Below are 27296 nucleotides of genomic sequence, written 5' to 3' on the forward strand. Positions count from 1 at the left end.
TAGCAGATTTCTATGGTTATCTATTTTGGTACACTTTCCTTAAAACCTAATCTGTTCTATTTTCTTTATGATATTTGATGAACCAAACTGATATTTTGAAAAGGCTTTTTTTACCCAATAAATGTTATCTAATTTTTCTGTTTGTAATACATTCCTCTGCAAATCTCACTCTGGTTAAAATGATCTAATCATCAGAAGTATTGGTGAGTAATGTGTTCATCCATCAGTCAAGCAAGTAATGGATTTTATATATATATATATATACTGAGTAGAACAGATGGCTTGGAGCGCCAGCGTTGTTTTGGATCCTTTGTTAAAATATATTGCCTACCCGTGTTTTTTTTATGGTGACATCTCTAGGCTATTTGTAAAATAAAATAACTTAAATAAATCACTGAAATAGATGACTATTACCTCTTTGCTTTGGTTTCTACAAAATATGAAGCGACTAAGTGGAGTGTGTAAATAAAGCTGAACTTATTTTGCCCGTGGCAGCCACCTAATCATGCAGTGAACAATCTGGTCACTCGAAGTAATAGATGTACAACTTAAGAATAAGACCCACACACAATCGTGTTGTAGCTACTGTTTATTATAGCCTTCTGTCAGGACACACCAAGCAGTGACGTTTACCCCCCCCCACCCCCAAACAAAAAAGAACTCAACACACAACCTGCAGCTGTGTTTTAATTTAGGCCTCTAGTTCGACTCCTGCCCTCACACTGCTGACTAAAGTGGACGAGGCTCATATATTTCTCTAGTTGTACAACCTGAATCTGTTGAGCCGTAAAAGCACACTTGTTCACACAGTCTTTTTTTCTTTTTTGTTACAGTAGATTAAGACTAAGACTTAACTATTACTTGTGTAGGTCCAGGAGAAGACGCTTAAGGTCCTTTCTACTGTAGCTGCTTCAAAACGCAAATATTCCAGTTAAGAAATTGGTTGGATTCATCATTTTGAGGAAAATACAGAAATCACAAGCACCACTCAAGGGGAAAAAAAAAAGAAGAAAAGATACAAAGTCAATATTTCCACAGTAAAAGTGAACAGTCCTGTACCCTATGGGGGGGAGGGGGTTGTTAAATGGAGTTTCTTTAGCTTGAGAGAGAAGCTCAAAATCAGACAGCTACTCCAGGCTTACATTTTGTTACTCCACCTATCCACATTGCTGCTACATACATACTCTGGGACACAGGCACCAACATTCAAAAACACATCAGCTCTATGCACACAGTCATCACAACTTCAGGAATTGATCAGTAGGCCCATGAAGAGGGTTTGGATGGATAGCAAAAATATGGCGAGGGTTGTGGGACAGAAGATAGTGCAAGGAAAATAGTGTAGCCCTTGACGGGTGAGGGGTTTGAGACTGCGCATATAACACTTGGGATTTTTTTTTCTTTCTTACCCATTAGTCACTGTGAGAACACATGCACAGTTCAAAAGCTGTGGGCTGAAAAGGTTCAGGGGTGCAGGGTTGCGGCACACCATTTATCCATTAAATCCATATCCCGCAGTGCCATCAGCTGGGAAAGACACACCCACTGAGCTAGCTGCCACAGCAAAAAAAAAAAAAAAAAAAAAAAGCCCTAACCACAAAGAAAGCCAGCAAAGACATGCCCAAGGTCAGTGCTCCCTCCCTCACACATACGCACGTTTCAGAGACACAACCACATCTTTAAACACAGACGGCCGATGGTTTAAAAAATCTGAACAGAGAAGTCGAGTTACAGTCGCCTCATCCACATCTACGCCTTTGCGTCACTCGCATTTTCTTTTTCTCCATTTTCAATCTCCATCTCGTCATCGTTCGCCTTCACGTCACTCTTCACTTTGTCTGCTTCTTTCTGTTAACAGAGAGGGGAAAACAACACAAGTCAGAACCTTTTCCACTCCGACAAAAAACTAAACAACAACAAAACAACATGCTTATCACGCCCCCTGGTGGCAGCTGTAGAGAAAGACAAACCTTTACCTTGGAGTCCCTCTCAGCAAATTTCTGAAACATGTTGGCGTAGATGCGTTTGTCCTTCTCGTGCTGTTCCCTAATGCGTTTCTGACAGAGGACCACCTGGTGAAATAGAAAAGATGTCAACAGGCCACAATTTTAGTCATGACAAGAAGGTACAGAGCACAGAAAAAAACGAAACCTTTGGAGCAATTTACCAATATTGATGGCAACTGTAGTTTTAAAAGAAGTGTCTATATGAATAGCATGGTAATGATCAACTGCCACTTAGCTGATATACCAACTCAGGAAGACATATTCTAAGTGACGTGCAATGAGGTTCAAGAAAGATGAGGCATCGTTTAGTCCAGAGTCAGATAGATAAATATATGAACTCCGTGGAAAACTTTAAATTTAAGTTATTCTCACTAAACATTTAAATAGACATGGAAATGAGGACTTAAAGTGTCAAACACAACACTGGTGACAAAGAGAAAGCGAAACACATTCAAATTGAGGCACCAGGAGTTGAGCTTTAGATTTCGTAAGTATGCTTAAAATATCTAGAGTGTCTCTTTGTCGTCTACTTATTCAATCATTTTCAGCTCCATTCCCCCTGAGGATTTCAACACAGCACAGAAAGTGCATCGCATGAACAGAGAAGGTGAGTGCAACAGTGAAGGCTTTATTCACATGTTAAGTTAAAGGGAAACACCTCCAATTCCAAAATGTACTACTTGTGAATCTAAAAGGGACACGTAGACCAGAGGAGGGGTGAAATCCCTCAAATACAACCAGCAAATCACACCATGACTTCCAGACATTACGTCTCAAAGTGACTGTCATGTTTCATAGCCAGACCTTTTTACTAATTCTGGAACACAAATCTAAACTTATCTTGATGAATCTTTTTCTGGTTCAGTAACAAATCTAATAAAAGGAAATTCCCATTTAAATACGGAAAGAAAAAAAAAAAAAGACCCAGATTGAAAACTGCAGGTGTTGTACCTGACTCTTGGCAGCCTTGTTGCTAGGATACAGCTGAGTAACTTGTTGGAAATCGTCTCTCGCTTTGTGAAACTCCTTCATACCAAACAGTGCCTCTCCCCTACGGAAGAGAGCCTTCTCATTGGCTGGATCCATCTCCAGAGCCTGCAATCGTGAAAAGAATCCAATCAGACACTGGTGAGGTCGTTTTTGAAAACAGACAAAACGAGCATTTAAGATTAGAAAATCTGCTCAACACACAATTGTCTAACTGTTGCAAACGAGAGATAGATGCTGGATACCTTATCACAGTTTTCCAGGGCTTGGTTTGGCTCCTGCAGTTTGAGGAAGCACATGGCCAAGTTCAGATGTGCAGCCAGCTGCAACATTTTTGTTTTCTTTTCATCTTCTGCTGACAATCCAGATTCATGCTCCAGCCACGACACAATCCTTTTGTACTGCACAGACGCTTGTTTGTATTTTCCCTCCTGAAGCAGAGAAAATCGCCTCATTATAAAACGTGACAAAGACTGTTTATCTTGAAATTATGAGCCACAACTGAGGTTTTCTTTCAATGATCAAACTCCAACATAAGTAACAGAGCTGGCGGTAGCTGCGGTCGCACCATAACACTTTACTCAGGTGTCCTGGTTTAATGGGAGCTTCCCAACAGCAGATTTACAAAGTATAACTTCGAAGTGTCAGGTATTACTTCTGAAGAGGCGAGCGCCATCACTCTTTTAAGGATCTGGTAAAAAAAAAAAAAAAGCATTCCTGTTTGATAGAGCTTATTGTTCAGGCAGGCTCGGGCCACTCTGGATCATTTCTGAGCTGAGCTGGGATAGATTGAAAACACCTGGAGACCCCATTCAATGCACTGGGCATTTCTCCTTCCTTGGACATGGTTACTATTGTGAGTCTGTCATCCCCCTCAGCTTTCCTTGATGTACTTTCCTACGAGTATCTCCAGGCTGTGAAGCTTAAACTTCCTGATCTGTGGAGCCCGTTTCCATTCCGACTCTTGAATGGTCAATATTTCGCTGTTTATCATTTTCCATCTTGCTCATTTCGTTCTCTACTCCAACGGCAAGTAGTCAAAGGCAGATGGCCGTCGCCTTCAAGTCCAGTTCTGCTGGAGGCTGCTTCACATTCAAATATATATATTGTTTTGTCTTCGTACCTACTCGTGGGACTGACTGGTTTTTATCCTACTAATACCTGGGGTAATTGTGTTGTAATGGGTGCTGTTCAACTGACGCCGAATTAACATTTATTCTTCTGAAAAACACACCTTAAAATACTGCGTTCCTTTCTCTTTGACAATGCTGCTCTGCTCAATTTTTTCTGCCGTGTTCATTTCCCATGACTCCTTTGCCTGAATAGAAGGAGGAAATAAAAACAAATGACCATTTCAAAAGGCTAACAAGAATTAAGTTGTGTATGTCAGACGGCATTAAAATGGACTTGCCTTCTCAAAAGCCAACAGATTGATCTTATACTGCAGTGTTGCACCTTCAGGAATGTTAAAATGTGCATTTCCTGCATTCCCAAAGCCATATCTACAAAAGACAAACACAATTCAGTGCAAACGTATCAAACTCCTGTTGCACTTTAGAACACAATTCAAGTATTGCACACTTGAGAAGAATACAGCATTTATATGTCTGTTTTAGTTTTTGTAATGTTAAATCTTTTGACGCAAACTCTGAAGGCTAAATTCAGTTTTCATTCACACACAAAGAAAATAAAAACAGTAGACAATGTGGAAGTTTTTGCTTGAGAATCGTCTGAAACACTTAAAAACTAGTTCTGACACACACACACACAGAATGTGATCTTACTTAGGTTTCATGGTGAAGAGCGCCTCCTCTCCTTGCTCCATAGCCATGATAGCTTTCTCCACTCCAACAGGCAAACCAAGACTCTCCCCATCTCCAATCTCAAATTTCAGTTCTCTCTCGTCGAACACACGTCCGTCGCATGTCCCCTCCAAAGTGACTGAGAGAAGTGCAGAAGTATTATTACTTTAAATCACCAACGTGCAGAAGCCATGAGAGTTGTGGTAGCTGAACTCATATGCAGACATTTTCTCTCACTGTGAAGATGTCTACACAGTTCAAGTATCAATGAAAACCAACTGCTGTATTTTTCACAGCAAATATGATTTATTTATCAGTGCAAGTGAGAAAAAAATAAAATACCGAATTCAGACTCGGACTGTGAGTCAAAATGAAATTGTCTTGATGGTTTGGTTAACAGAGGGTGAGCTCGCCTCCTGGCATTAATCCTTCACTGTCAAATATTGTCACGACTGACCAATTGCAACACAAATCCTGGTTGACTCCTCCCTTGCAAGAACCAATTTTTTTATCGGCGCCTTCTGAGTATTGCAGTAGCCCCAAAAATCTAAAAAACCATTTATCCTAGCTTGAGAAGCATGCAGTTGTGCGTTACTTGGGTCAGAGGTGATTTACACTTTAATCAGAGCTGCTTCTGAGAGTTTACCTGTACATCTCAAAAAAACCAGCTGTGTCAGCGGCTTTTGGACATGCTGTCACGGTACTTCCTGATGCGGTCATTGGCATTTTTGGAACAACAACCCCCGGAAGAATATACAACTTCAGCGCCATCACTTTTTTAGTGTTGATGGCATGGAGACTGATTCTGCTGCAGTGGAAGTCGGTGAGACACCCCTCATTTAAACGCAGGGTTGAGGAGGTACTTTTTATGATTCCAATGGAGAAGCCAAGATAAGATATAATAGAATTTATTGAGAAACTAGTGCGTCACACTAATAACACTATAACCTCATAAGGAATGACCAGCTGGATTTAGTTGGCTGATTCAGAGGGTTAGGCGTCACTCACTGTATGTGGTGTGTATTGTCTCAATGAGTGTGTACTCGAGTACATCCATGCAGTGCAACATTGAACATGATGGGTTTTTTTTTCTTTATATGTCTCAGACATCTAAGCAAGATCCGATGCCATTTGTTACCTTCAACAGCCGCTCCCTCATTAGGCTTGGAATATCCTTGCCCTCTGGTGATGATGCGTCGGATAATTCCTCCATTTTGCTCATCGGAAATGTCCTCGCCATGGAAATCAAACAGTTCCACCTACAGGAGAGGAGATGCGCAAGTCAACACCCAAACCCAAACTTTTCCCATTATTAAAACACACATTTCGTAGTTCACCAATTGGATTATCATGCAGTTCAAAGTGTAAAAAAACAACGTTTCGTTTCTACCTCAAAAACGAGTGTGGCATCAGGGGGTATTTTGGGTGGGCTGCCTGCAGATCCATAGGCATACTCCGGCTTACAGATGAGCTGGCACAACTCTCCAACTTTCATGGTAGCCACACCAGTGTCCCATGCCTTTATCACTTGCCCTGAAAACAAAGAGGCCTGATTAAAACGCCTCAGCCTCGCACACATGGTGGGTAAATGTTCACGGGTCAGTTAGATATGAAACCAACCTTTGCCCAACTCGAAGGAAAACTTTTCTTCTCGGTCTCGACTCGAGTCAAACTGAGTGCCATCCAGAAGAGTCCCCACATAATGGACAAAAACTTTGTCTCCGATCATAGGCAGCTCTGTGCCCGTACCCTCCCTCTTCACCAGCTGAAAGAAAGAAAGACAGAAATTCCAGTTTATGCTCGAAGACACAAACAAAATCAAAACCTGCCTTGCATTATTTTGCATCATAAGCGACGAAGCTGCCAAATTATTCATTGTGAATGACTGTGAGCTCATTCATTTCTCTGTCTGCTTAAGCCACACATTAGCAGAAGTAATGGTTTTCAGTTCTCTCTAGTTCACCCAGTGACTAACCATGCGTGTCATTCACAACACACTATAATAAAACCTCACTGTCGAACCTGCAGCGGGCTCTCTTCGGGTGTTTTTATTGTTTTTCTGGCATGTTTGAGCCGAGCTCTCCGCAGCTACTGTTAGCCTAGCCCGCTGCGTAAACAAGCGCCCTACGAGCAGGACTGTAAAGTGGAAGGGACCCTGCCCCTTACCTTCAAAACACCCCCATCTTTCTTTTGTGTGATGTCCTCCCCTTCCATCGGGATGGCGTGTTGTTCGTCACTGGCCTGCTCCTCTGCAGTCATCGTCATCTAGCAGATCGCCCTCTCCCCCACTCTGACCCGCAGCAGCAGCAGCAGCGGCTAAAGCTAACTCCTCCTCAACCCACGCCGAGTGCAGGGAGCGAGGCTTCAGCCCAAACTAATGTCCGCTGCAGCTACAGCTAGCCGGCGCTCGAATAAAGCTCCCCGCCGGAGTCTAACTTCGTCTGCTTTGAGTTCAACTTGCACGGGGACTCTTGTCTGCGCTGTCCGTGTGCACCGGCCACGGGCGTCTCGGAGTGGAGTGTACGGCTTTCGGCGCTTCCAAGTCCACGTTGTCATGCAGCCTGCCACCCGACAAGCGCTTAAAGAAGGGCAGAGAACTTTCCAGACAGTCTAGGAGGTTCTAGGGGGATGAGCCCTCGTTGGTGTGGGTTCGAGTTTATTCACAAGCGTCGCCCGGGAAGGCGGTGCAAGTAAAAAAAGAAAAGAAACTGCGGATCAAATGACTGGTATACCATAATTTGTATTATCAATCTAATTTTATCTGATGACTTCTGATAATGTTTATTGATGATAAGGAAAATACATTTTATGATATGGTACAGGTAGATTGCCCCGAATGCGCGTTTCTCGACACTGTTAAAATGAAGCGCTTCTCGCTGTCGCTCGCTCCCCATTGGTCAGATTACGTGACCACTTCCGTTTGTTGGCGCGAACGTCGAACAGCTACGAGTTGAATAACACGCACCGAAAAACGCATTTTGTTGATAACGGCGGTGAATTCATAGCAGATGAGCGAGTGATGATCCAGGTTAGCAGAAGAATTATCACGGTTTTTCGTCACGAGACTTAAACTGACCGTTGAAGGAGTCTGAAGGTTGCAGACTTCCAGTCAAATATCGGTATGTATGCTAAAGAGGAAGCCATGCAGTACAAGAACAGCTTAGTTGTCATTGTCAGTATGGAAATGTGACATTTCCTGATCTTGTTTGAATATATAGACTTGTTCTAAAGCTTTCATTACGTCTTCGAGAGATGGAGAATGGCAGGTCCCAGTTTCCATTTCCCTACCAGCCCTATAAGATCCAGGAGGAGTTTATGCAGACCCTCTACAATGCACTCGATCAGGGAAAGGTTGGCATCTTTGAAAGTCCCACTGGAACGGTATGCATGAGAGGAAAAGCAGAGCAGAAGTTGTGAAACTCTGTTGATGGCTGTTTGGCTGACTGTCAGTTTGTCTGTTCATCTTAGGGCAAGTCCCTGAGTCTGATATGTGGAGCACTGAGCTGGCTCACAGATCACGAGGAGAAAAAGAGACAGGAGAGGGCTGTCCTGCTGCAGGAAGGTGAAGCAGCTCTCTCCACATCTGCCGCCCCGTCAACCAGCTCCTCAACAGAGCCAGACTGGATCACCGACTTTGTTCAAAAGAAAGCTGATCGGGATCTGGTGTCCAAGCTGAAGGTTAAGAGCGTCTGCTTGCAAATCTAAGACGCACACCGCCGAGCATTTGATTACAGATGAATGTGTTTCTTTTAGGAAGAAGAACAGAAAAGGCAGAAGAGGGAAGAACGGTTAGAAATGATCAGAAACAATGTTCAGCTAAAGTATGCTTTGAAAAGAAAGGTAAGCTCTCTTTCACAATAGCAGCTAAACAAGTCACCCCATCTGGTTATGCTCCTGACTGCAGTTACCATTCTTTTTGAGCCATCAGCTTTGGGGTTCACTTATTCCAATGGCGATGTACATGTTTTAATGGATATGCTCAATACAGACATGAGATAACCGCATTATGGTCGTCTATACTTCTAGACTATATCATATTTAAAGGCTAATCAGTGCAGAAAACTGGGAAAACCCAAAGGTCTCACATATTTCTTCCAACTGTTTGCTTCTGTAGAGCTGTGAGGAGGATGAGGCATTCAAGTTGCTTCATCTCAGTAAAAGTGATCATGGTGGGGCTGCAGGAGATGAAGAAGACGAGGAGATCGTTGTCGCAGAATACGAGAGTGATGATGAATCAAAGAGTAAAAGCAGGTGAGATGGGAAATTAAAAGTATAAAAATTTGTCATCACAGTTAAAATCTCAAATGGAAAGAGAGTGATAGCTGTTTGTCTTTCCTCTTGTGCCCAGATTCTTAGGAGCTGAGGATGATGAAGATGATGAACTTGTTGAAGAGCATGCAACTAAGGTGTGTGTGTGTGTGTGTGTGTGTGTGTGTGTCTGTCTGTCTGTCTGTCTATCTCATAATCCTATAAAACATAACATGGGGACACGTTGTGAGATTGTATCTATATTATTGCTGTTTCTAGATTTACTACTGCAGTCGCACTCACTCCCAGCTCGCCCAGTTTGTGCACGAGGTTCAAAAGAGCCCCTTCAGTAAGGACATCAGTGTGGTCACTTTGGGCTCACGGCAAGTAAGTACACACAAAAACAACCACTAAGAGTGTTCACTGTCGATTTGGGGACCTTGTTTTTAGAGAAAATGTGGTAGGAACAGAGTTTGTGATTTATTTCAGTGTCAAGCACATTGGCAGAGACCAGCTTACATGAGTTTGTTTGAAACAAAGCCATAATAAAAAAAAAAAAGAAGATGGTCACATGACATACGCCTAATGTAAACTGCAATGTTACAAGTTTAAAGCAAACGGAGTAACTTCAAAACAATCAGATTACCTAAAAGACTTTTATAGTCTAATATACTAACAACTTCCCTCCGAGGCATAATAGCAGAGGCAATATGTTTTTCCTGTACCATTGTCATCAATCCATTAATCTTTTAGGAGACATGTTGTTTTTTTGTTTAGTTTTTTCTCTTGGCATTGGTGAGCAATTTTTTGTTATGCAAAGGTGAGAATACCGACGGACTTCTTCAGTTGCTTGACAGTCCATCTTTTATCTCTCAAAAATAATCAAAAGTCGATTTTACTCCGACATAAAACAGTTCCCGTATAACAAAAGCAGATTCATTGCCCAAGGCGAAACGAAATATTTTGTTTCCAAATACACATTCCCGGTAAATATCACAAGGTAATATATGAAGAATGCAGTATAATCTGTATAGTTGACCATGTTTTGTAACGTGTGCATATCTTTATATTCCTTTCCAAACTGAAAATGGTTAATTTAATGAAATACTAGAATGAACATTGTTATTGGGATCAGGGTTGTTTTTATAGTGATTCTTATAAAAGTTTATAGACCATAGTGTTTGGCTCTTTTGCACGAGCAAAGCATCTCCTATTCCCAGCTAGTGCACCTGAGTGATATATTTATTTACTCTCAGCTATGAGAAAGAGCTCGAACATCAGCACTATACACACGTTACCTCAAATGATACAATTTATTTTTAAATGTGCACTCATAAATCCAGTAAATTGCAACAAATTGTGTGGTGAGATACTAATAATTTATATTTTATAGGCAATGTTTGAGGGAAGGCTAAACATTTTAACGAGTAACTGAAAAATATGTGTGATTTTGTCGGATTTATTCAACTTTGCAAGATATTGTTGTATATACTATAATCTTGAGCACTCATAGTGCTTGTAACGTCTATAAAATAAGAAATTAGATTTCCACAGGCAATTCAATCAACACTTCACTAAAGTCTGAATTGGACTCTGTAAAGACAGTTGCAGCACAGGCACCGAGAAAGTCTGTTTTCACTCAAAAAAGTGAACTATTTGATAGAACCAAAGACAAAAATGTTCCCAGGGTTTGTATAATCAATCTTGTTTTTCATCAGGATAATCACAAAAGAAAAATGTTATTTCATGTCAACAGACGCTAATTATATTGATGAAATACAGTTTGTTCAGATACAGTACATAAAGTGGACCCTCCTGCATTTCTCACCTCTGAGACATTTTTGGCATGGTTCTTCTATAAAACACAATTATTATTCATTACATTTGGCCCGTGTTTGTCCTGTTATAATAAATTTCCATACTTGGCAGAATCTGTGCATCAATGACGAGGTGCGGCGCCTGGGAAACATTCAGCGCATTAACGACCGCTGCATGGAGATGCAGAAAAACAAACATGGTGAGAGTGATTTCTCCTAAGGCTCCTGTCCGAAGCTGGGCTCTCGTGCCAGCAGCTTTACCAATTCTCTCATTTTGTAGAGAAGCAACAACAGGAAGAGGGCAGCAAACGAAAGCGAGGCCCACCAAAGAGCGTGTGTCCCCATAATAAAGCTTCAGCTCTGCAGCAGATGAGGGACGAGGTCCTCGGGACCGTCCACGACATCGAGCAGCTGCTGAAACTCGGCAAGGAAATACATTCGTGCCCTTATTACTCCACGCGCCTTGCAATTCCTCCTGCACAGGTAAACCCATCCTCATAGTGCTACGCGACTGTTTTCTTTCACAAAAATACAAAAAAAAGACTATTTCCTTACAGGATTTCTGATTGAGTCATTCCTCTCTTTAAACAGATTCAGTTGTAAATCTGTAGTTTGTGTTTTTGTTGTAGTTGGTGGTGTTGCCCTATCAGATGTTGCTTCATGAGGCTACAAGAAGAGCTACGGGAGTCCAACTAAAGGGACAGGTACAATCTACAGATTGAAATATAGATAAATAGAAGAAAAATGATGCACAATATTAATCCATTGTAACCTTTACGTATACTTGGGTATTACTATTATTCTACATTATCCTTGAATAATGGCACAGGGAAATATACAAGTTTTGAATAAGTAACCACTGTGATCAAACGTCACAGTGAATATCATTATATCATGTGACACGAGAAGATTTTTTGAACAGTTGTGCTTTTGTGTGTACGTATGTTGGAAAGTTGCTCATGAATTGCCCTTTTGGGATCCAAAAAGTTGCTCAACTGAACTATTCTTACAGGTGGTGATCATAGATGAAGCTCACAATCTCAGTGACACTCTCTCCAACATCCACAGTGCAGAGCTCAATGGATCACAGGTAAAAGATTTATTTTTATTTACACGGTTTTGACTGTTGTTTTTGCTACGATAATATAAAAGCAAGAATGTCCTGCAGCTTTGCCGTGCCCAGTCGCAGCTGACCCAGTATGCTGACCGCTACAAGTGAGTCCCTTGGGGAGCGATTGACCATAACTGAAATATCGCCTTCCCTATTTTAGTGTTGATAAGTACATGTGTTCACCACCAGGAGCAGACTAAAGGCAAAGAACTTGATGTACATCAAACAGATTCTGTTTGTGATTGAAGGGCTTGTTCGGGTTCTGGGAGGTGAGCGCTGACAATTACTTTCTAATTTGTAGCTGATAACAATGTACAGCAGAGTGAACCAGGTCATGGGTGGACGATATGATTAACTGTTATCGTATTTCTGACATTGTGTTTTGTCTTGCAGGTAAGGTGGGGCAGAATCCACAGAACCAGACAACACAAGCAGGTGTGTGCATGATGAATATGTCATAATAATAATAATAATAATAATATTACACGAGCAAATTACATCAACTCGTCGTTCTTCTTTGTCTTTCAGGAACAGAGATGTTTACCATCAACAACTTTCTCTTCAAGGCTCAGATTGACAATATCAACTTGTTTAAGGTACTTTGTGGAGTGATATTTAAAAGAAGAAAAAAAAATCACGTATCATGTATGTGGTAGTTGCACGGCAAACTACAGATTTTTATACCGCGATGTTTTTGTTTGTTTGTTTTCCATTTTAGTTATACAGATACTTTGAGAAGAGCATGATCAGTAGGAAGGTAGGTGTGTCTATACATCGTATGATGTATAGACACTGATTAGTAGAAATTAGTAGAAAATATAAACAGTATATTTCTGAGAGTGGGTCACTGTAAAATTCCATGTCTGTGTTTTCTTTTCTGCAGCTGAGTGGCTTTGTGGAAAAGTACTCCGGCTCAGGTGTTGCTCTGCACACACAGGCCAGCTCCAACAAAGAGAACCGACGCACAGAGGGCTTAAATCGCTTTCTTCAGACGCTACAGAGCGGTCCGAGCTCGGCACCAGGTCGGATATCAAAGCCTATAAAATGCCCTTCACGTTACAACGCAAACCAAATTCAGTTCATCCATTTCAATCAACAATACAAAACAATATAGTGAGGATTCGACATGTATAGGACATGGAGTGTGTTTTGTTTTTGTGTTAATTTATACTTTAAATGTCTATTATTCGGCATCCAGCTGAGCCCCACAACTGCGAAACATTCTGCAATAGAAATTCTTTAATTTTACACTGATTTGGTGCTATTTAGAAAATAGAATACAAAAAGAAAGTTAATTGTTCAAATAAATACAGTCAAACTATGAAACCTTTTGTATTTAAGACATATTTTACATGAACTAAAATATTAACTATATTTTCTTGTTATACTTTTTCTAATTTAATCTTGTAAGTCATGAAAATGGAAAAATACAGAATCTTAGAATTTTCTGACAATCAAGATTATTTCTACATTTTCAAACCGGAGGCCATGTTCATGACAATTAAAATCAAACATTTTAGTTCATATTCTACGAGTGTAGAAACAAGTAACAAAACAATTCACATTTCAGTGATACTCACCTGTGTGTACGTCTCCCTTGTGTGCTGTTCCCACAGCCGACCAGCAGGGGTCTGCAGAGGCAGAAAAAGTGCTGTCTGCCTCTCCTATGATGCAGGTAGAGGGCTTCCTCATGGCTCTCACCAACAGCAATACAGATGGCCGAGTAGTGGTTCAAAAACAAGGTGGGACTTCAAAAGAAGACCAAAAATAAAAGACTCAAGTTTTGCAGTGTAAATGACTTGACTTGTCTCCTGCTCAGGCACCTTATCAGAGAGCAGTGTGAAGTTCCTCCTGCTGAATCCAGCAGTCCACTTCTCCCAGGTGTTGAAGGAGTGCAGAGCGGTCATCATTGCAGGAGGAACCATGCAGCCTGTGAGTTACCTCGGAGTCACCGAAAAACAACTCCTCTGTCGCCGTGTGAGGTTTCAATGGACTGACGTTTGTTGCATGTAGGTTTCAGACTTCAAACAGGAGCTGCTGTTTTCTGCTGGAGTGCGAGAGGAGCGCATCATGGAGTTTTCCTGTGGTGAGTGGCCCATTTTATATCTTCTGCAGCTTCTTCTGTTTTTATTATGCAGTCCGTCTGATGTCATAATCAGAATTTCTGTATGAATACAGAGTATTTGCGTTGAGGCTTTTAGTATTAATGCAATAATGCAAAGACACTTTGATTATATACAAAAATAATTCTTGAACTTAGACCTTTTGGGGGGATCAATTTAAAACATGCTCAGTCGTCCACAAACATTATTAATGACTATATGTTTCTTCTTATGGTTCCCCGGGCAATTTTAAATGCATCAGTCGATTGCATCCGTGCAGCACATTAAAAATCAAAGCATGTACATTAGACTTGAAAAGCCAATAGTCTTTTCTTTAAGTGAGTCATCAGCCTTTGCTGCAGCGGACTGATGGAGAGTGCAGACTTATTTAAATTTCTTTAAGCAGTTTGTGCTGATACTTTTTTTAATCACTTCTTGTTCAGTTGTGTGTGTATATATATATATATATATATATTAGTTGTGCTTTGGCCTTTTGGATGAGTTTAACTCCTTCATCGTGTACTTCACACAACAAGGGTTGTCCGTTCATGAACTTTAGTGAACTTCAGTAGGTAAATACAGAGTTTAACAGCCGTAAACGTCAGAGTCCAAGTTTTGGTTGGGTTCTTGTTTTAGCTCGGGCACAGAACAGCGAGCCAGCATGTCAATGTGAGCCGTGATCACCATTCAATGTCCAACTAACAACAAGTTAACTGACGTCACTCTCTTCGCGTTACACTGCGGCTCGTTTCGGTTTTTCATGTTTCATGTTGAAAAACCAAACGGGTGGTACATACTGCACAAGTATTGCATAAAGATCGTTTTGTTTGACTCTATAAAAACACCGACCCGACTGTATTATTTTAGTGTCATTTTGCCTGGTTACACTCTGCAGGCCATGTGATTCCTCCCGAGAACATTCTTCCGCTCGTCTTGTGTAGCGGCCCATCTGGTCAGGAGCTGGATTTCACTTTCCAAAACAGAGATTCTCCACGCATGGTAACAGCGGTCAAACTTGCAGATGTTCTTGCTGTGAATTGACAGGACACTTAAGAGGACAAATGTTTTCCCTGCTCGCAGATGGATGAGACGGGGCGCATTCTGTCCAACGTGTGTAATGTGGTCCCTGGCGGCGTCGTGTGTTTCTTTCCGTCATACGAATATTCGAGACGGATCATCTCACACTGGGAGGCCAGCGGCTGCCTCACTCGACTGGCTAATAAGAAGAAGGTATGTGAGACACATACATTCTGAAATGAGCTGACAAAATGTGAATCCATTTTTGTGAGTGAAGTCAAAGGAGGCCTGATTGAGAAAGACATCGTCACCCAATTGTGGTCTTGGATTCATTTTCTTAGTTTTGGTTCTCAAACTGTGGTACATGTACCACCAGTAGTACGTTGGCCAGCTCTAGTGGTATTTTAATTCTTATGGAATCATGAACTGATTCTTTGAAAATAGTACAACATTTAGAATAAAAAATATACAAAACCTAAAATTACATATTTACAAAGAAGTATTTTCCTTCTTGTGTTTGATGAGAAACGGCTGTTATTCTTAATGTTATCCCCATACGGTATTTAAGGAAGATAAAGAGAATTGGTTCAGCTGCCTGTTCTAATGCTACTGCCTTGTACTGTGTGGCTGTCAAAATGATCAATAATAATCACTATCTCGGAGTACACATGTCTCCTTTGTGGAATGTCTATGCTTCAGGGTGGTAATAATGGGTCAAGTGGAGGTGGTCAGTTTTTTGGGGCCCTACATAAAAATGCATCTGTCAGTTTCAGTTTTAGGGCATGTAAATATCTAAAACACGCAGTACAGTGGCCCTTGCAGGCCCAAGATTGGACATCCCTGCTTTAAAAGCAGCAGTTCCCGACACTGTGCCGGGATCAGGGCTCTCAAAAACCTACTCTAGTTCCATCTCGTGTGAAGGCACAATACCTTACTAAATGTGGGTTAGCTTTCCTTTGTTTTAATGCAAGGAATTTACAAGTAAGTATATTTAGGAAATATGCAGTTAATACAATTTTCCGATACCTGCCATGAACAACCTGACTTTTGTTGTAGAAAAGTGCGACGTTAAAATAGTCTTTCACTGTGATTTTCAGGGAATCTCAGGCTGCACAGTGTTTGCAGCCTTCAGCTTGGATTTGACGTCAATGCAGCTAACTTTCATTTCATCATCTCTCTGCAATCGCCTTCGGTTTCTAGTTTGCATAAAATCTGCTCATCTTACTTGTGTGTGTCACAAGCCTTCTTAAATTGTAAACCACACAACTCAAATCTCCTGACAATAAAGGGATCAATCTTTCCCAGATCTTCCAGGAGCCAAAGAAAGCCAACCAGGTGGAGCAGCTGCTGGGTGACTTTTCCCGTTGCATTCAGGTAAAACTGGCAGTATGTCATATATATATATCAGGTTTTCTCCTCATTGCCAGGTGCTGATTGTTTCCTCATTCATTTTTAAGAGGTGTGCGCTGGACAGCAGCGGACTCACAGGAGCATTGTTGTTCTCGGTGGTTGGAGGGAAGATGAGCGAGGGAATCAATTTCTCCGACGAGCTGGGCAGGTGCGAACGTCTCTAAAAACACTCAAGTAGCCAGCAGCCGCAGAAAGCCTGCGATACCACGTGACTGGGTGCACTTTGTGCTTGTCAATAGGTGCGTCGTGATGGTGGGGATGCCGTATCCAAACATCAAATCCCCGGAGTTGCAGGAGAAGATGTCTTATCTGGACAAACACCTGGTCAGACTCTTCCCTGGTGGTCTTTGCTGTCATTCTATAAACATAGCAAGCAAAATACTGAAAATGGAAGAGGAATGCTCAAATAAAGCTGACTGCCTAATACCCTAATACTTTTTATTTTCTTCCATTTTTTTTTATTTAATGCAGCCTCACAGTCAAGGGAGGAGCCCTGGACAAGCACTGATAGAAAACCTCTGCATGAAGGCTGTCAATCAGTCTATAGGTAATAGTAATGATGCCGCAGACACAGTAGTGGTTTTTCCAAGTGATCATATATTCATTAATTCAAATAGTTTGTCATTCGTCTGCATATAATACAATTTTTACAAATCGTCAAGACGTTGTTCCTATAAATACATTTTCTTTCCAAAGGAAGAGCTATCCGCCATCGTGGTGACTACTCCTCCATCGTGCTGTGCGACAAACGTTACTCTCGATCCGCGACGCTCTCCAAGCTTCCCGCATGGATCAAAGATCGCACGAGCACGTGCAAAACTTTTGGTCCTGCTTTTGCGGCATTGCGGAAAGTAAGAACAATTATGTACTTGCCATACACTCCGCAACTCGACTAAAACCCATAGTCACAAATGCATTACTAATGGATCTGTATATTCTTGTTTTCTAGTTTTTCCTGGAGAAGAAGCTGAACAAAGTGTAACCTCTCCCCGAAAGGACTCCGCAAACATCTTTTAAAGCGTCCAACATGAGATTTGAAAGTTTACCATGTTTCTAGAGGAATATGAGCAGAGTTGAAATGCAACAGCACGCCTAGAATGGGTTCTAATAATAAAAATAAATAAATACCTGTGATAATATAAAAGGTAAATGTTCATAGCCTTTGTGGCAGCAATGTTTGCAATCGAACTTCTGGCTTCATTGTGGGAGCTATATGAGCAACCATTAAACAGGAATGGGATTTTGTTTCCACACTTTTTCCAACGTTCTCTGTATTGTTCATTTATTTAGTCCCAGTTACCTAAGAAGCATTTGGTAGCACGTTGAAGAGAAAAGATAAAGGGAATTTCTTACTTTATATTTTTCATCACTTCTATTTTTATCACTCGGATGCCTGAGAAAGAAAAAAAAAAAGTTCATTTATTTTTTAATGCGATCCTGAAAGAGCTACAGCAGCGGCATCAGGCGCAGGGTAGGCACATGTGACTGATTCAACATCCAAGTTTTAAATATTTAAGGTACTCAATGTTAATGTTAATGCTATTCAAAGCTTGCTTGTTGATGTGTTTAACCAGGTTGTGATGACATTCAGTTTTTCAATCATTCATTTTATTAAAATGTTTAATGAGATTAACTCAGTACATTGTTCCATGTAAACTACATCAGTTTTAAATGGATCTATGAGCAAAACTAAAAATCCTTTTTTACAATGAAAAGTTCTATTTTCAGTCTGTTTTTATAGTATTTTTAGTTCTTTGTACACAAAATTAGAAAAATCCTATCAAATGCTGTTATTATCAGTGCCATAAGTGCCGACTGTCAATCACGTTAAGCTTCCCAGTCGTCGTCGTCTGTTGCCTGAGGGGCAGGAAGAGGCGGGATGACGTCAGACATCCTGGCAAAGGCGCCACCAGTGACTGCGGGAGCGTCGCCCGATTCCCCTCCTGCTGGACCCTTCCCAGATATGCCTGGAAAAAGGACAGGGAATATTATGAACATGTACCTCTTGATGTCACTCATCAGGCGTGGACTGAAAGTAAAAGGGGATTTCTCACCTTTTCTTCGCATGGCGAGTTTGTTAAATAGATCAGACATGAAGTCTCCACCACTAGAAGCCACTCCGACTGCTACAAAACAAAAAAAGCAGGTTACTAAATCTTGCAATCAGTGTTTTTTTTAAATAGTAAAGAGTAATTGGAACATTGACTGGTTTCATTCATTTCCCAGCGCTGCATCTTCAAAGTGGAGCACATAATTGCAACAGGACTTTTCTTTCTTTTCTTTTTTTTTTTTTATCAAGTTCGTTAAAGCAGTTCTCTTCAAAAAGGAAATGTTGGGTCATGACCCAGTCTGCTAACCAGAAACGAGGGCAAAGACATGCTCTCTAATACCAGGCTGGACAATTAAAATACAACTGTGACCAAGTAAATCTTTTAATGAGGGTGGCCTCAAAGTAAGGTTACAAAGGCAACGGCTGTAATAACAAGCCTGCGAGAGGAGCGCAAACCCTCTCATCCCAACATGTAGTGTGATAACGTATAAACTCATGGCTGAATGCCAACTAGATACTAGTCTGCTTTGATTGCATGCTCTCGCGTCATTGCTGATGTTAGATTGTGTCGCTTTAATAAAACATGGGGGAAGGGGAGTCGCAATCCGACACCTTGCTCTTGCTCTTTTTGTTTCTTCTTCTCCATCTTGCGCTCCTTGACGTTGCGCAACTTGGCTTTTCCGATGCCTCCTGCGTTGCGGATGGACTCGAGCAGAGTGGCGCGGCCGTCTGACGGCTGGACCACCTCGCTGGGAGCGCCAGACACGGGCCCTGAAGGTCAGAGAGAGGAAAGTCAGTCCCTGCACTTTGGGTTCGTTCAGCGATTGTACAGTGGCAAGAAAGTGAGCAAAAAGCACCTCTAAAACTAGTGTTCGGTTTCTGGTGAATCATAGACGAACATCCGCTCCTCATATAGATATAAAAGGCTCATAAAGAAAACGGAATCACACGGAATCCTAATTACAAGTGATCAAACACAGACAACAAAATTATTTAGAATATTACTTCGCAAATTCACACCTGATTGAGAGATTTCTGTGGGGCTGTCAGCAGGAGGAGGGGGTGGAGGAGGCGGCGGCGGAGGAGGAGCTCCAGCAGGAGCAGCAGCAGTGAGGGCAGGCTCGGGTGGAGGAGGTGGAGGCGGCGGTGGCACGTTAGGTTGGAGCTGTGTTTCTGAAACAAGGAGATGAGAACCGTAACAATTGCATTGGTAAGAATCATGCGTGCATGTTTATTATTCTCCCATCTGTCGTACACCAGACATCACAATGAGCTCAGCAGGAAAAGACAAACAGATGATAAAAAAATAAAAAAAAAACTGATTCAAAAAATAAATAAAAGGCATGCTGGATGAGTACCTGGTGCATTGATGTCCTCAGAGAAGGAGGGCAGATCAGGGATGTTTTGTGTTGGCCCCGATGGGGCAAATCCAGGTCCGAGGTCGGCGCTGTAGGACAGGTCGTCTGCTATACCTGGCAAGTCAGGAAGGTAGGATGGCACATCTATCTCAGGCACCTGGCCCAAATCTGGCACGTAGAAGTAACTCTCTGCTGTCTATCGGAAAGAGAAAAGAGCAGTTCAAAGAACAATTTGAAGTGCGAATGCCACCACTGAATAGATTCTGTGTATCTATCAGTGCAGTAATGTGCTTTATGTTGAACAGTACCTGTCTCTCCAGTTGCTCTCTCTTTGTAATAGACAAAGGAGCATCAAAGGGTTTATCTTCTTTTTCCGTTTCTAGTGTCGTGTGTGTTTTTGTCACAGCTCCTGCCAAAGGATCGAGGAACACATACTTCTTGTATCTGTAAAAAAAATAAAGACATATCAACATTAGCGAACATATTCTCAGCTCGCAGTGAACATCTGGGTCTGGTTGCACGCTGGTGTGTTGACTCACAGATTCTCTGTGGTATTGAAGAGCAACAGAGAGCTGACAGAGGAGATGTTACGTGGCAGACCGCCCAGTCCTTCCTCCGTCTCATCCTCAGACTTCTTCTTATTGCTCACACACACTGGGAAATACATTAACTTCTCCTGAAAAGGAGGGAAGCCAGGCACATAGTGAGGGAAGGGGGCTGTATGTAAAATGTTAACAAAATCCTGAATAACACACATCACAAATACTGCCAAAGAGATATTGCACACAAATGCATATGCACACAGTGACTGCAATACCGTATTATATAGCCGGGGACATTGCTTCCAGTGGGATAGTGAATAATGCATTTCTGCACCAGGGAAAAATCCTATTCCAGTATGACAAATACACATGGATATAAGCGCGCACACACACACACACACACACACACACACACACACACACACACACACACACACACACACACACACACACACACACACACACACACACACACACACACACACACACACACACACACACACACACACACACACACACACACACACACACACACACACACACACACACAAAACCTTGCAAGATCAAGCACATGCAGCAGGAAATAAATGCTAGTTTCCATAAACTTCTCCGAGATGGTGAAAACGGTGGCGTTCGCTATAAATAATCCACGAGCTGGAGCTGAGACTGGCACAAATACACAACTATGAAAAGCCACTTAAGGGGGACGAAGAAACCACCATCACACATTTTGCAAACTGTCTTGACTGTCCAGTGACGCGTGTACAGCTTCTGATATCATACATAATGTATGTGTAGTATGTGTCTTTAAACTTTTATCATATAAGTGACCATATTTCAGAATGGTTGTCACAGAATCCACAATGGTGTGTGTAAGTCCTGTTTTGGGTACTTTTTAAACACATGTTTTATCATAATATCATATATAATTTAGGACAGTGGGACTCAGTATTGCAAACCTTTAATAGATTAAAAATGCAGGAATCTCTTGGTTTTAAAATGTGTGATATCGGTCAGATCCTTTTTAATAGATTTGGCAGCATACAAATATCTTAGAATTGTGTTTATATCTTCTCATCTTTGGTTTTTTTTTCACAATAATTACATATTTATCAATTTCATCAGATTTAATTATTATACTATAATTACATACCGTAATATACCTTTTTCCAGTTTCCATACCAAGTGCCCTCTAAGTAGTTACACAGAGTTTGAAATCCTGTAATTTACTTTCTTTTTTTTACAACCAGATAGAAGTGGGTTAACAGATAAATCTTTATAAAATTTAGCTGCTCTTCCTCCTTTTCTAGGCCCAAAATTGTTTGAGCAAAAAGATAAAATATGTCTGCACAGAGCAGTTTATAACAAATACACGAGGAGCACTCACTGAAGGAAGGAGCGTACTACAGAGGGATAAATTCAACCAAATTGGGTTCAGATATGGTGGCTGTTTCTCCAGTTTTGGGTAAAGGAGTGTGATGCTATATTTGCCTGATATTGATTATGGTAAGGAGATCTCTCAAAATAAGTGTGTGAATTGGGTGCAGTTCGAGGTGAAACCATGAAACATTTAACATTTACAGTCATCGTTTTATATGCAGGTGATTTGTGTCAGCGCGTACATAATGTGTCCACAGAGAGCCATCAGATGCTCAGATGCTCCCTGTATCTCAATTGGCTCCTTTACAATGCGACGGCGAGCCCCTGAAGCTCCTCCTCGTTACAGTATCCCGGCTCTTCACCGGGCCCTAAAGGCAAACACAGCCTACTTCCGGTTGTTACTCAGAGATCAGCGCCAGAAGTGATGATTTGGACGTCGATGGAGAGCTTTGCCTTCAAGGGCAGATAATACCCTCATCATTATGGACGACGCACGGATAGTGGATGTTGGAAACGGTGCATACGGCCTCTCAGAAACAGGTGGTGATTCACATTAACACAAACAAAAAGGGCTGGAGAGTATGGAATAAATTATCAAGGTATCACGCTGCTCACTGCCCCGTATGTCAACGTGTTGGAAAATAGTGGTTCCGGGATTTTTCCAAACAGTCTGCACACTAATAAAAAAGGTTCATTACCATGTTCTCCTCTCATCACACCACAACTTTATCCAGATATTTTGGCTGGAAGATAATAGTGTATTTCATCCTGGGTTTTTTTTGTTTTTTTTCCACTTGCATTTCTCGCTGTGTGAGATGAATATACAGGTTTTAAGAAAAAGATGTATTTACAAATTTTATTCCTCCACTTTACATTTCTGTTTGCAATACTAATTCAGTTAATCAGTGAAGAATGTTTTTACTTATTTATTGGTAATATTTTATTCTTAACTATTATATATTTTTGATGTATTTATCATCACTCCATCAATTTTCATTCTTACCTTTGAAAGAGTTTTTTTTCAATCCTGCTTTTATTTCAATCAATTTTAAAACTATCTTAAATGCTTTTTCTTGACCTTACCAGTCTGCCATTGTTATGATATGATATTTGGGAAGTATTGTTATGTACATTTTAAGCAATACTGACCCGCATACATTAATGTAAACACACATTTTGTTCTGCTGTGGGGATCCATTACAATAACTTCAGCTGCAATAATGTTTTTCCTCTCTTTTTTTTTTTTAAATAAGAGAGAAGAAAAAAACAAAAAAATAAAAAAATAAAAATCACACTGCGACAAAACATCCACCCGACATCCAACCATATTTTTCCTGCAGCTACCGACTCCACACGGACATAAAATGAACTAAATCAAGCATAACTCTAAGCCTTTGGAACATCCTCTCACCTGCAATGTCTTCTCATCAAAGGGTCGAATTTTATTCTGTATTCTGTGCCGAGGGTGGGACTGTGAGGCGGGGTCTGTAGCCCCCGTAAAGATGGAGGAGTAGTCCTGAAGTCGATCCGGGGCCGGGTACTTGGCGGAGGAGAAAACCTACAAGCACACACAAATGCTGACGTTCGCATCTTATATTATTTATATGTAGTAGTGGAGCTGAAACACATCATTTGAGGCAAGGCGCTACCTTGGTGGCCTTCTTGCTGCCTTTAATCTTGTCGACGCGGGCCTGAGCGAGTCTGATCCGGTCATTGACGACCTGCAGCTGGTGGCGGTTCTTCTCCACACTCTCAGACACCCTGAAAGTGACACCGACATAAATCAGGCACATGCACTTTCACACACAGAAGACAAAATACCTTGGATATTGGACAGTTCTACACAGGTGAGCCTGTGAACTGAGTCAGCACCAATTAGTTTCACTTCTTTAAAAGCATTTCAAAATGCACTGCACAATTCTGAACAGCAATTAATAAAGATGACATAACAGTGTTGCACGGCGGTTTAACAGGTTTATTTCAGTTTATGAAATCTAATCAAACACACACACATGCTGCAAAGGTTATATTGGCTGTGATCTGTTATCAGTGTCACTGTCATGTCGCCACGCGAGTGATTTATTTACTCTTTATGCTGACGGAAATCTGTTTTTGTTCTTAGACAGATGCAGTTCATTGCCTCTAAAATGTGACACAACACAATGTTTTATTGGTCCTTTCCTGCATATTTGCCCCAAGTAGAACTTTCTCAGAATCATACCTATGTGAGGGTGACATAGTTTAGCTATCCAGCATTTTTTGACTATGTGCTCCAGCCGAAGCACACCTCAAATGTCTTATTCTACTACTTATCAACACGGACGTCAACTGGCCGTCGAGATGGTGAAAATTGTTCTTTGACAGACTGACTAGTAACACTATCTCGCACTTCAAATCACACTTAAAAACAAACACAATAAAGAAAGAGCAACAGGTTTCAACCTTCTGCCTCATGGTGTTTAGAGTAGTTATAGTGATTTTGTTGTTGTTGTAAATATTCTGGCGCTTTGAAGAGCTTGCTGATGATAAAACGCAGTAATGTGAACAAGTCATGAAGGAGCTGAGAGGGGCCGTCAACGAGTTGGCTTTGCTCTTCACCGAGTGGCTGCACACTTCAGATAAAGGGGATTGAGGTGAAACCATTAACTTGTTGACTGACTTATGAAGCCTTTGCTTCATGTTCGGTGGTGAAGATATTAAACCCGGATGCATAATTGAAACTGAGAATAAATCAGATTAGTTACCAGTGTTAAAACATCCTTGCTGACATGGAAATCCTCGAGTTTTCTCAGCTGGTAAACGTACTGTTGAGCGTTTGCATATACTGAGTCTGCGCTTCATAAAAGAGAGGCGGGTGTCCAACTCTGTGCAAAGATATTTGAAAGCTTGAACCTGCTCCACCAATTCACTCAGGATGCTGTGCTGTTTCCAGAGTAGTGACCCCCTTTTGGTTGGTTTTCTGCAGGTCAGTGCGGTCAGTTTGAGGGCCCCAAATGTTGTTTTCATGACAGCTGTACACATTGTGAAATGTCGACAAAGACATTTTTTCCTTCAGTTTTATTTTGTAAATACAGTTTAGCAACAGAGTTGAGTGTATAAGGTTAGTTTTTTTTTGTGAAGGTTAATGCGGCGCGATATTTTGATTTGTACTAAAAAAAAAAAAAAAATGCTAATGAAAGAACAGCTTTATTGGATGTGTCCATACTGCTTGATCTGCAATTTTATGATTTCATGAACATTATACCAGTTTTCATCATGCCATTCTAAGTGTGGGGTTGGAGAACCTAAAACAACTGGAAATGAGGTATAAGTACTGGAAACTGGGGTGATGGGATTTTTCCCATAGTCCCACAGAACTTTTTGAGCAGTGATAAATGAACACACACAATAACTGGTGTCAGAATACTATTCACTCAAAACTAACATTCCCTGCAAATGATTTGGGAGCAGATGCAGGTGCTCACTGACTCTCACTTTTAGCAAACTGTGCTTTGGCTTTAACACACTGCAACCCTGAACAGAATCTAGAGTGCAGAAATGAATATTAGAGGAAGATGAATGTTACAGCAGCTATGCTTCATCCACCTACAATCAATTCCACGGCTTTTTTTTTTTTTTCACTCACCGTTTTTGCTTTGACCAGAATGCTCAACCCACTCAAAGTTAATGGAGTCTAAAGAGGTCAATTTTCTGAACCAGAGCCAAACTCAAGCAAATCTTCGAGCGTGTGATTTGCCCTCAAGGGAGAAAACTTTGTTGTACTTGTAGCTTGCGTCTGTCCATGCTTACCTTCTGAAAATGTCTGTGGAAATGGTCTCCAGGTACAGCAATGCATCTGTTATCTGATGAATGGCCTCTTCTTTTCGGAGGTCTGGCTGGATGAGAGGCACAGAGTACACCTGCCCCTCCAGACAGTGTTTCTGTGTCATCCTGCAAAACACACCAGCGATCACTCAGAGAAGAAGCTCATCTGCTGCAAACACACACACAGATAGATATTCAGCTTGCCAGCTCACTGCAGGTTTTCACTGTGTTTAACCAACGATCCGACCACAAACTTTCATCGTCAAACAGAGACGGATGAAACGTGTGGAGCCTTAATGTTTCTTTAATTCAAATACACAGCCCTAGAGTGCTCTGCAGCTTTCTCACACAAACCCACTCTCGTCTTTCTCATCTGACTCTCACATGACGGAGCTGAAATGTACACAACACCATCACGCTGTAATCGACACCGTCTGATCTACGCAAAGCTGGAGTAAGCGACATATTGTACGTCTTACCTGACCATAGGTGTTGTCTCTCGTTAACGTTGTTGTCATATATTGGAATAAAAGCCGCTATGTGTGTGAAAAGCACCCAGCTACGGTTTAGCAGCGCGACAGTTTGTACTTCCGCATTGCATGTCACGTGACCACGGCTTGAAAATACAATGATGCCTTCTGGTCGTGTGGGAGATGTCAACCTTCTATTTGAACGTACATCCCATGAGTATTTGATGAAAATCATTTTGATCAAATAATAGTCTATAGAATTTCAATTTTGAGTGCAAGTGGAGCGCAACTTTGATAAAACAACAAAATAGAAGGGTATATAAAATCCAATGAAAAACAAGAACAACAAAAAAATAATATGTAGTGTGAAGCACTCTTGTCAGAGGCTGACTCCACGCTCTTCCATGAGCACGTTTCTCCTTGAGCTTCAGTTTCTATTCACCCTTGACAAATGGGTTTGAGGCGAACTGATGACTCTAAATTGCTCATTGGTGTAAATATGAGTTTCTCTGAGTATCTGTCTCTCTCTGTGTTTGCCCCTTGATGCACAAGCGACCAGTGCGGGGTTCATTCGTCCATAGTAGACTGGCTCCAGTCCACTGCAGGCGCAGCCATGAAGTGAATAAAGCAGGATAAAAGATGAATAGATAAATAGATGGGTGAATACTATACCTCATGGTGGCAGTTGTTAGCATTCTTACTTCATAGCAAGTAAAGTCTGGATTTAATTACAGACCAAGACCCTTCTGTGCAGAGTTTGCATGTCTTCCTGTGTGCCTGTGTACTCTGGTGTCCTTCCACAGTTAAAAAAAAAACCCATGCATTTCAAACTGATTTGATGTTATCTTGTGAGTGATTATGTTTGCCTTGTGATGAGCTGGCGATTTGTCCTGCCTTTGTCCATTGTTGGTCGAGAGTGGTCCGCTAAGGTAACATACTGTTGTGGAATTTTGTGAGATAGAGCCAAAGATGAGGTGTCAGGGTTTTGACAATGCACAGGAGGGTTTCTTTTTGGGATTACAAAAGGATACAAACACAAGTCAATCGACTGAGAGCAAGGACTCTGCTCCGAACAGAACTTCAGGATAAATATCTCCCACTGCTAAAGTGAACCTAGTTTATATAGACAACAGCGACCAGAACAATTTGTCATTGTTCAGATCAGAGTTTATGCCTCCTCTCCATGCCAAAG

General features: G+C 41.3%; 3 protein-coding genes across 5 annotated transcripts; 1 reads left to right on the forward strand and 2 right to left on the reverse strand.

Annotated features, from left to right (window-relative positions):
- Window positions 1-572: 572 nt before the first annotated feature.
- fkbp4 (FKBP prolyl isomerase 4) lies at window positions 573-7433 on the reverse strand. 2 transcript variants are annotated; one of them, XM_080475618.1, is made up of 11 exons: window positions 6962-7433; window positions 6416-6560; window positions 6186-6328; window positions 5934-6054; window positions 4778-4934; window positions 4405-4495; window positions 4228-4311; window positions 3239-3424; window positions 2958-3101; window positions 1977-2072; window positions 573-1848 (listed from the first exon to the last, which is right to left on the reverse strand). In XM_080475618.1, exons 1-11 carry the CDS (start codon window positions 7058-7060, stop codon window positions 1750-1752), a joined length of 1365 nt encoding a protein of 454 aa, XP_080331744.1. In that variant the 5' UTR covers window positions 7061-7433; the 3' UTR covers window positions 573-1749. The 2 variants fall into 2 exon arrangements, with proteins under 2 accessions (XP_080331744.1, XP_080331743.1); XM_080475617.1 differs by having other exon boundaries at window positions 1971-2072.
- A 284-nt stretch (window positions 7434-7717) lies between these two features.
- Window positions 7718-17767, forward strand: ddx11 (DEAD/H (Asp-Glu-Ala-Asp/His) box helicase 11). The gene is made up of 28 exons (XM_080475610.1): window positions 7718-7914; window positions 8014-8176; window positions 8264-8473; window positions 8549-8635; window positions 8910-9046; window positions 9144-9201; window positions 9323-9430; window positions 10973-11060; window positions 11141-11343; window positions 11490-11564; window positions 11873-11950; window positions 12029-12075; window positions 12161-12240; window positions 12365-12406; window positions 12500-12567; window positions 12690-12728; window positions 12855-12993; window positions 13588-13713; window positions 13791-13903; window positions 13985-14057; window positions 14969-15072; window positions 15154-15303; window positions 16396-16464; window positions 16548-16648; window positions 16740-16824; window positions 16972-17047; window positions 17197-17351; window positions 17450-17767. Exons 2-28 carry the CDS (start codon window positions 8048-8050, stop codon window positions 17480-17482), a joined length of 2673 nt encoding a protein of 890 aa, XP_080331736.1. The 5' UTR covers window positions 7718-7914; window positions 8014-8047; the 3' UTR covers window positions 17483-17767.
- Window positions 17768-18086: 319 nt separating this feature from the next.
- On the reverse strand, window positions 18087-26253 carry wash1 (WAS protein family homolog 1). Of its 2 annotated transcripts, none has more exons than XM_080475611.1 (11): window positions 26114-26253; window positions 25620-25760; window positions 23480-23591; window positions 23242-23388; window positions 20448-20584; window positions 20217-20352; window positions 19909-20104; window positions 19571-19723; window positions 19163-19321; window positions 18555-18626; window positions 18087-18467 (listed from the first exon to the last, which is right to left on the reverse strand). In XM_080475611.1, the coding sequence occupies exons 1-11, from the start codon at window positions 26119-26121 to the stop codon at window positions 18328-18330; spliced, it is 1401 nt and encodes a 466-aa protein (XP_080331737.1). In that variant the 5' UTR covers window positions 26122-26253; the 3' UTR covers window positions 18087-18327. The 2 variants fall into 2 exon arrangements, with proteins under 2 accessions (XP_080331737.1, XP_080331738.1); XM_080475612.1 differs by having other exon boundaries at window positions 25620-25803; window positions 26114-26238.
- Window positions 26254-27296: the final 1043 nt, after the last annotated feature.

This window comes from Lipophrys pholis (genome assembly GCF_963383615.2).
Source record: "Lipophrys pholis genome assembly, chromosome: 11".
Lineage (NCBI taxonomy): Eukaryota > Metazoa > Chordata > Actinopteri > Blenniiformes > Blenniidae > Lipophrys > Lipophrys pholis.

Excerpts from the sequence above, each read along its gene's own strand:
- fkbp4 (XM_080475617.1), bottom strand. The coding sequence starts at position 7,060 with ATGACGATGACTGCAGAGGAGCAGGCCAGTGACGAACAACACGCCATC. Across the intron at positions 2,073-2,957 it reads ACAAGGCTGCCAAGAGTCAG|GTGGTCCTCTGTCAGAAACG; the intron begins GTACAACACCTG and ends CTATTTCACCAG. Across the intron at positions 1,849-1,970 it reads AGAGGGACTCCAAGGTAAAG|AAAGAAGCAGACAAAGTGAA; the intron begins GTTTGTCTTTCT and ends CTCTGTTAACAG.
- ddx11 (XM_080475610.1), top strand. The coding sequence starts at position 8,048 with ATGGAGAATGGCAGGTCCCAGTTTCCATTTCCCTACCAGCCCTATAAG. Across the intron at positions 12,076-12,160 it reads CAGTATGCTGACCGCTACAA|GAGCAGACTAAAGGCAAAGA; the intron begins GTGAGTCCCTTG and ends GTTCACCACCAG. Across the intron at positions 12,994-13,587 it reads CGGTCCGAGCTCGGCACCAG|CCGACCAGCAGGGGTCTGCA; the intron begins GTCGGATATCAA and ends CTGTTCCCACAG.
- wash1 (XM_080475611.1), bottom strand. Across the intron at positions 20,585-23,241 it reads TTGATGAGAAGACATTGCAG|GAGAAGTTAATGTATTTCCC; the intron begins GTGAGAGGATGT and ends CCTCCTTTTCAG. Across the intron at positions 20,105-20,216 it reads GAGAGCAACTGGAGAGACAG|ACAGCAGAGAGTTACTTCTA; the intron begins GTACTGTTCAAC and ends TCTTTCCGATAG.